The sequence below is a fragment of the Seriola aureovittata genome, chromosome 15, assembly GCF_021018895.1.
Source record: "Seriola aureovittata isolate HTS-2021-v1 ecotype China chromosome 15, ASM2101889v1, whole genome shotgun sequence".
Lineage (NCBI taxonomy): Eukaryota > Metazoa > Chordata > Actinopteri > Carangiformes > Carangidae > Seriola > Seriola aureovittata.
The window spans coordinates 5764129-5773414 of NC_079378.1; the positions used below are offsets into that span (position 1 = coordinate 5764129).

The window sequence follows — 9286 nt, forward strand, 5'->3', positions numbered from 1 at the left end:
TGGACCGATCACTCTCCTGTTTATGTAAAGTCATATTCACTGTATATTATCATCATAACATGGACTCTATATTGTAAATATGTAAATCTGTTCCTCAGCAAGTAGAATAAACAAGTAGCCTATATGCTTCAGTATGAGTGTAGAGGCGAACAACAACATATAGTATTGCTATAATAATAATAATAATAATAATAATGTGTCTGTGCTCTGCTGAGCTCTGCAACACTCTAAAAAAGCTGTGTTGCTATCTCAGCGTGTGATCCTCCACAACAAAAAACCAAAGCCTCAAATATCCATTTAAATAAAGCTTTAAATAATTTATCTGCTTTGAGTGTTTGAAGATTAAACTCAATGATTTCCCTGTGAGACTAGTTGACATTTACATTTGACTGTTTTCAAGCAAGAAAAAAATACAATTATTCACTGCTTACTGCACATATTTTAGGGAAATGATTGTTAATCAGCATTTAGATTATTACAGGAGTGAAAGCCAGACAAGCACATTTCTGTCAGAACCTCATTGATGCAGTTTCATTAAGATTATTTTTACTGCTAAATTAAATGTCTTCTTCTGCTGCTGTGATGATTCTGGTGGATTTCTTCTTGCAGGTGTTTTTTTTTTTTTTTAATTTTATTCCAGAAAAATCAACGGATATTTTTTTAACAGTGCAGCCAGACAGCATCCTTCCTCGTTGCTCCTTTACAGTGAGCCAGGCACGCTCAGGGGCGTGGTTACAGACGTCTATCTCCACGTGATTGGCGGAGGCGTCCAGATGGATGGAGTGAGGATACACCAATGAGGAGGAGCCTGCGCGGCACTGGTCCAATATAGGCGCTGGAGGCGAGGAGCATCTTTATTATAGAAGTCATTTACAGGCAAAGAGGAGGCAGGAGATCCACAGGAGTGCAGGAGTTACCTCTCCTCTTCTTCTTCTTCTTCTTCTACTTCTTCTATTTCTTCTTTTTTTTTTTTTTTAATAATCTGACGCCACCTGCGATCCCCGATTCACGAACGACTTTTCATCCAAACCGACTGCGTCTGGCAGGTTTTGTTTGTGTTTCCTCTCTGAGGCGTTCCTTTATAGAAAACTACCAAAACGGACCCGAACGACGAAGACGGACAACGACCCTCACTCACTTCTGCAATCATGATGTCGATGAACAGCAAACAGCCTTTCAGTATGCACCCCATCCTCCACGAGCCCAAATACACTCCTCTGCACTCCAGCTCGGAGGCCATCCGCAGGGCCTGTCTGCCCACACCGTCGGTGAGTCAAAGAAACCGTTCAGACTTCCTGCAGCTGATGTCATTTGACAAGAAAACTTCCAAAACGTCACATTTTCTGGAAACAGAGTAGAAAAACTTTTTTTGTTTGGTCATTCTAAAAACTTTTTACAGAGTCAAGCTCATGAGTGTTTAGATGTGAGGTTTCAACTATTGCGAGCAGAAGCACACAGGAATCATTGACTCTGAATTGAGCCCTAATGCGTTTCAACTAAAATAAGGTTTCCACATTAATGTAGAGAATGAAACTTAATTTCATAAAAATAAAAATAACATCATATTCTGGCTTCTAAAGTCAAAATCTCAGTGTTTACTCGCCTGAAAAGGTTTGAGCACTAATGGGAATAAAGCTGTAACTCTTAAAATGACAGATTAATGACATAAAGAATTCAATGTTTAGGACAGTAGAGATCAGGATGATCAGAGAGCAGCAGCAGCTCAAGGAGGGCTGCACAGAAAACAAGCCATTCTGGTTACTAGGAGCCAAACTCTGCGTAAATACGCACAAAACTGCATCTTTTGTCTCTGAAAAAAAAATCCCTGTATTCAAACAAGTGTGAGTGAAGCTGCTAAAAAAAAAAGCTGAAGATAAAAGATGAAGGGGATAGAGGAGGAGAGGCTGGCGCTGGACTCTGAGCGCGTGTTATCTCATATTGTCCCATTCATATTCAAAACTCACACTCGTCTCATTTCATTGTCCGTAGAAATTATTCAGGAGATCGTAAATATTAATTTTAAATGAATATCCATCCGCGCTGACACACTTTCCAGGCGTTGGACAGAGCCACTGATGTCCAAGTCGCGTTGGATTAAATCGTTTAAAATGTGGGAGACAAAGTTAAAGTTTATTTCATTTTCTTTCTCTTTTTTTTTTGCTTGAAATAAATCTGTAAACGTGGCCTGCGCGTTTAAGCTGGAAAAACCTATTTACTTACTGAAACACTGCTCTTAGTTCAGATGGAACCTAAACACATACCTGCTTTATATCCCAGTTTTAAAAGTTTGACTGGTGGTCCACCTCACAACTTAAACATGAAGCTTTCACGTGAGAACATGTAATAATATAATAATATAATAATACAACTTTAACATTTAACATGTTAAAATGTCAGTAGTCTTCAGAGCTTCACAGCTTCAGGTTCAATTAGAGAGAAACTCAAATTAAAATATGTTGATTGTCTCCTGCTGTTTTTCACATAAATGTCAAAATTAAATATTTGAGATGATTCCTTTGTAATAGAAAGATTGTAAAATGGAAACGAAATTGGTGATTGATGATTACATAAATTCGATAGATCGATTTCTGCCAGATTTCCACCTCTAACCGGCCTGTCTCTGCTCCTCTCCAGCTTCAGGGCAACATCTTCGCCGGCTTCGATGAGACGCTGCTGCAGAGAGCCGAGGCTCTGGCCGCTGTGGACATCGTGGCCCAGAAGAGCCACCCGTTCAAGCCAGACGCGACCTACCACACCATGACCACCATGACCAGTATGACCTGCACCCCGACCTCCTCCTCCGCGCACCTGCACCACCCGTCGGTGCTCACCTCCCACCACCACCCGGGGCACCACCAGCCGTCGCAGGGTCTGGAGGGCGACCTGCTGGACCACCTCACACCGGGCATCTCCTTGGGAGGCATGCCCGGCTCGGACGTCTGCTCCACGGCCTCGCACACCGCCCACGCCGCCCACATGTCTGCCATCAACCACATGCAGCACCACCACCATCAGCAGTCCATGAACATGCACCCACACGGGCTGGGGTCCCACAGCTCCTTAGGGACCGGCGGCGGAGACGCGGAGCCGGATCCCCGGGAGCTGGAGTCGTTCGCCGAGAGATTCAAACAAAGGCGGATCAAACTCGGAGTGACCCAGGCGGACGTGGGCGCGGCCCTGGCCAACCTTAAGATCCCCGGGGTCGGATGTCTGAGCCAGAGTACCATCTGCAGGTTCGAGTCCCTGACCCTGTCACACAACAACATGGTGGCCCTGAAGCCGATCCTGGAGGCCTGGCTGGAGGAGGCGGAGCGGGCGCAGAGGGAGAAGATGTCCAAGCCAGAGATCTTCAACGGGGGCGACAAGAAGAGGAAACGCACGTCTATCGCGGCCCCGGAGAAGCGCTCCCTGGAGGCTTATTTCGCCGTGCAGCCGAGGCCCTCGTCGGAGAAGATCGCCGCGATCGCCGAGAAATTGGACCTGAAAAAGAACGTGGTCCGGGTTTGGTTTTGCAATCAGAGGCAAAAGCAGAAACGGATGAAGTTTTCAGCGACTCACTAAGACCAGCAGGGGGGGGGGGGACCAGCGGGTCTCTGCCCCGTTAACACAAAGACAAATCAGAGACAAGCTGCTGCTGCACACTGTCAGAAAAACAAGGTACACCGTTGTGCCTTTTGTTACTGTGGCCCGACCTGTCTGACTCAGACAGGGGCCCATAGGTGCGCACTTAAAAAAATATTATATCCATCTTAACAAGTCATTTAATCTCTTATCGAGTCTTAAAGTAGAGTTTGGTTTTTATTTTCCCTCAAGATAAAAGTTTCTGCAGCCAGCATCACCTCATCGGCTGAATTCGTTATTTACTGAAGAGAAAAAAACATCTACATTTCATGACTGATGATGGACTAAATGTCTTGTTAAGAGTCCTTGCAGTGTTGTCCACCTTGTAAAGGAGCAGCATTCACAGCCGTATTTTTTTGCACCAGTGCCTGAATTCCAGTTGTGGAAATGATTTCACAGAAAGTATTTGAAACACAGGCTGCAACTTATTTTTTTTTTGTTTGTTTTTTTTTTTTCGCTTTTGAAGCAGATGCAAAGAAAAACCTGCCTCTGGGGGTGTTTCACTTGTATTTTACAGACACTGATAGTTCTGGATGTGGGACACCTGATGACCATCTTCACTCAGTATAAACCGGAACTCTTTTTGTTTTTTATTTTAAACCGTGTGGGGAAAAGTTCAGCCTCACAAAAACACAACAACTGGATTCAACGGTGTACCTTTATTTTTATTCTGACAGTGGAGACCGGAAGCACCGGGACTGGGAGAAAGACTGACACCCTGTCCAAAAGGAAAAGAAAAAGAAAAAAAAAAGACTCAAGACTCAAATCTCTCTGCTTCTCCACAGTTAGGCCGACGATCTCTGAGATATGACGGGAGACAGTGATCAACCATCGCGGGCAGGAAAAGAGGGGGAACGATGCCCCGTCCCATTCATTCATATGGCAATTATTGTACAAAAAAAATAAGAATAATAATGACGGGAATCGAGGAATAATTGTTATTATCCTCCTTAGTTGGAATAGCTTTTTTTATATTTATCATTGTACATATTTGTGAATATGTTGCACCTCCGTGTGTGGAAAAAGCTCATTGAAATGTATTGAATTCTCGCTGTCTTTCCTCCCAGGTGTTTGTTTCTGTAGGGAAATGGATGTTGTTTTTTGTTTGTTTGTTTGTTTTTTTTTAATGGGGGGGGGGGGGGGCAGGATCGGACCACATGTCTGTCTGTGGCGAATATATGAGGCACAATAACTCTACTGTAATCCATTGCATGGTTTACTCGTAAGGGGAGGGGGAGGTGGAGGGTGGGGGAGAGAGAGAGAGAGGGGTGTTTTCTGTGCGTCTCATCCAAAAATATCAAACTTACCATCCTCCCTCCCTCCACCCCCCACCCCCCCTCCACCCCCCCCTTCCCTCGAAGTGAATGCATTGCAATAAGAAGAAACACGAACACACGCACGAATACACACATTCACACGGTATATAGCTGTGTGTCTACCTCATTACGCAAGTGTTGGCACGTTCATGGTGATTTTAAAAACACACGCTAAAAAAAAGAAAGAAAAAAAAGAGGAGTAGGTCATGTTTTTTTTTTTTGTTTTTTAATGTGTTTTTTTTTTTTCTTTTTTTTTGTTCCTCTTCCACCGGTTTAATGGTGAATTAGGCCTAGAAACTCACTGATGTGTAAACCTGTTGTATCAAGTTCACTGCAATGATGCTTTGACAATCAAATTATTATTATTATTATTATTATTATTATTATTATTATAGGTTGTTGATCTTCCCCTTTTGTGTCCTCATGAAAACGAATCTTTTTTCATATTATTATTGTTATTATTATTATTGTTATTATTATGATGATGATCACTGACACCTTTGTGGAGCGCACTTTGTAGATATTCTGATGAAGGGAAATAGATCGGCCTTATTTATACATATTTTTTCACCACTTCTGAGAAAAAAAAACTTTACGTTTTGTTCTGTTTTATTTTATTATCTCTTATTTATTTAAACTTAATTTATTTTGGAGAAGAAAAAAAAATCATATTTCATTTGTGAAAGTGTGCTTTAAATGTGTCTGTGTAAGCGACAGAAGCTGAAATAAACCGTGCACGTTTTACTTCATCCTCTGACGGCCTTTCTTTGGTGAATAAAACATCGAAATAGAAAATAGAAATCGGGTTTTTGAGTCTTAAAGGAAGCTGAAAAATATTTTTCCCCTTTGACTTTAACGTGAAACAACGTGAAAATAGCTTAAAACAATAACATGTGCTTTTAAAGGAACATGTCAGCAGATTAAAGCTGGTGTTTGCTGATAGAGGTGTTAATCGTCTTTAACAGCGATAGATTTAAAGGAGAGATGGATTTAATGGAGAGGTGCAACCTGAGCTGTGAGCAGCAGCCTGTGTGTGTGCGTGTGTCTCTGGTCTCTGTCTCTTTGGATACATTGTGTGTGTGCGTGTGTGTGTGTGTGTGTGTGTGTGTGTGTGTGTGTGTGTGTGTATGTTTGCGCGGAGCAGAGCAGCTGCTGCTCTGAAACAGGAGAAGCCTGGAGGTGAAGGAGGTCCGTCTGAAAGCTGCTTCCCAGCGGTGATGAATAGGATTTGATACTTGAGTGACTCTAATATTGATCAGCCTTGCAGGGTATGAAGACTACATGCTCTAGCATATGAAGGAATAACGCAGGGAGGCCTCGTATCTGATGCTTTTAACTCCAACAAACGTTTCTCTGAGGCAGAAAACATCCTGAAGCCTCGGTGGGCGGGGCCAGTGAAAACTGCCACTGCTTTTTTTAAGTTAGAGAAAAGTAAAGAAGAAACTCTGAGCCAATTAGCAAAAAAAAAAAAAAAAGAAAGTCCATTCAACCAAGACATCTGTAAAATACTTGATGTGGATCAATGTGGATTGGACACTGGTTACATCAGCTCCTCTGTCCTGGATGGTTTTAGCTTAAGCAACTGAGACAAGTTTAAAACCTGAGGGAAAAGATTTCAGACTTCAAGATATAAGAAGAAAAGAGAAAATACAGGACAAAAGTCTATACAGTGCCCTCCTGAGAAAAACTTAACCATGAGTCAAAATAAAAAAGTCTAATTTCCCCAAATAAAATTCCCCAAAATAAAATCTAAGTGCTATTTAAAATGATCTCCACACTGCCAGGATACAGTTCTGGGCTAATAGTCAAAATGCAGCTTAATTATCTACAGCTGGAATCAGCTCTTAAAGGAGCAGCATCCATTTGCAGAAATGAAAGTGCTTCAAGTGAATGTTCCTCACTGTAGGATGAATGTTAACGTCACCTTCTCTTGTCTTCTTCAGCACGGTCTGATACTTCACAGTCTGAAGTTACTAACAATCAAACTGTGGCTTTTTCAGGTGAATATGTTCCATGAATGTACATTCAATTTCTAAACTTCTTACACACACAGAAAATGTGTGAATCCATCTGGAAACAACCCATCTAAGAAACAATGTGAGTGCGTTCCTCCTCGCCTCACTTCACATCTACTTCTAATTTAGAGTTTTTGATTCCATTCATTCATTCATTCATTCATTCATTCATTCATTATCCATCAGCCAACAATGAGCTTAAAGTTCATCAGTGGAACAACAACAAATAATTTCCATGGAAAAGCAGTGACATAATATAAGACACCCACAACAGGCTTTTAAACACATCTGTTAATAATAATTATAACAATACATTTTATTTACATGAAACTTAAATCACCTCATACTGAGAGATGCTTTACTTGATAAATTTACAAAATAAATAAAACATCATACAAGTGCAGAAGCAGTTGAAATGAATTGTGAAGACTGAATCACACATTTAAATAAATCAACAGTGTAAGAATAATGTAGAGGGAACATGATGTACCCAAACCTTAAACATACAACATTTACCTGCACAATAAAAACATATATAACTGTTTATGAATTGACTGTAGGATCTGCCTCATTTTGAACAGTGTTCAGACAGAGACACAAACTGAACTCTGTTATTAAAAAAACGCAAAATGATTAATGTGATAAAAACATGACGGCAAAAGAATCACACACAAACATCAACTTGTAATTTAATCTTGATATGAAACCAAAAGTCTCTCTGTGTATTTCACATACAGTATCTGCATATTTCATATTTATGAGTATTTTTCTTTTCTTTCCTCAGCTCAGCTCAGCAGGTGGTTTGGACCCGTAAACTCGTTATTAATGAATAATAAATATCAGCTGTTATGATACTATTGATTTTTGCTTGTGTTTGTTAAGAAGCTGCTTTTCTCTGTCGTACAACAGCAGCTCAGGCCCCGAGCCCCTCAGAGAAACCCAATAAAGGCCTTTTAAGCAGTGTGGGGCCCGGGGACTGCTGGTCCGGGGGGGGGGGGGGGGGGGGGATACAAAACACCTAACTTTCCCATTTTATGAGCTGTTTGCACAGCGAGTGGGTGTAGAAATATGAGTTTTCTTTCTCCACTGTTGTGTTGCAACGAGTGACTTTTACCTTTAGAGTGAACTAATCCTTTAAAGAGCTGGAACGCAAGAATTTCATCACTCTGGGTTGCAATGAAGAGTTTTAGGTCTCCTCCCGAAAGTGCTGTTTCAGAGGCACAGATAATAACTCTGGAAAGAAACACACGCTTCTGTGAAGCTTTTGAAAAATAATGTTTAATATGCTGAACACCGGCAGAGGCTCTAGACCTCCATCACCAAGTTACTTATGTATTCTGGCTGGGAATATCCTCTCAGATGGGACTCCTTCACATTATCTGTCAATAAATAAAAATAAATAAATAAATAAAAAAGAAAATCATAAGTTCATACTGTGAAAAAGACAAAGAGTCTTTCAAAAGCCACTGAAGAGAAAGAGAAATGACTTAATTTGTCAGCAAATAAAGAACAAACTAAATTAAAATACAAATAAGATAAGGAGAATATAATAATTGTAATAATAATAATAATAATAGTGAAAGTTGGGCTCTGCATTGTAAAAAAAAAAACTTTGATATATATTCTCAAAGTGTTTGACTTTACTAACCAGACATTTAATTTAAATTTCAAACTTATTTTATCTGACTTTCAGTTTATTGACAAATCATTCTCATATTTTAAGTCCACAGGAGGGAGAAAAAAAGACTCCTGTATTGTGCATTTGTCAATATTTACAGATATTTTTTTTCTGCCCAGCAGACAGTGGCTGGCATGTTGGTCTATAACAAAGAATGTAGTACATGGCTTCATCAAAGTTTAATCACGGAGCGGCTCTCCAGTTGAAGCCTATAAATTATATATAATTGACCGTGTAATCAATGTGAACAGTGTATCAAGTTTTCCTGAGACAAAGTGACTGAATGCAATTTTTACACTGAATAAAAAAGAAGGACGAGCTCTAATATCACCACAGTGTTCCTCAGTATTCCGGGTAGAAGTTAATTATCTATTATTTATTGTGACTTTATTTCTCACAGTCTATCACTAAACAAACTGGGTGATGAAGCTGTTCACTGTAAAGGGTTGATGGTTTTATTTTTGACAAGGGTTGAAAATGTATTATTTCCTGTGAGAGGAAAAAGTCAAACAAAAATCCCCCAAATCTTTATGACAGAGTGAATCAAAGTTTATTTAACTCATCGATGATGTTTGTCCAGTTTTGCAGCACAAACCTCTGAGGTGTTATGAACAATTTTGCAACAGAAAGAGACACACACAAAAAAAAGGTTCGGT

The 9286-nt window shown here is 40.4% G+C and overlaps 1 protein-coding gene across 1 annotated transcript; it reads left to right on the forward strand.

The window, feature by feature from the left end:
* Nucleotides 1-839: 839 nt before the first annotated feature.
* pou4f4 (POU class 4 homeobox 4) lies at nucleotides 840-5159 on the forward strand. Its single transcript, XM_056397617.1, has 2 exons — nucleotides 840-1268; nucleotides 2635-5159. Exons 1-2 carry the CDS (start codon nucleotides 1149-1151, stop codon nucleotides 3559-3561), a joined length of 1047 nt encoding a protein of 348 aa, XP_056253592.1. The 5' UTR covers nucleotides 840-1148; the 3' UTR covers nucleotides 3562-5159.
* Nucleotides 5160-9286: the final 4127 nt, after the last annotated feature.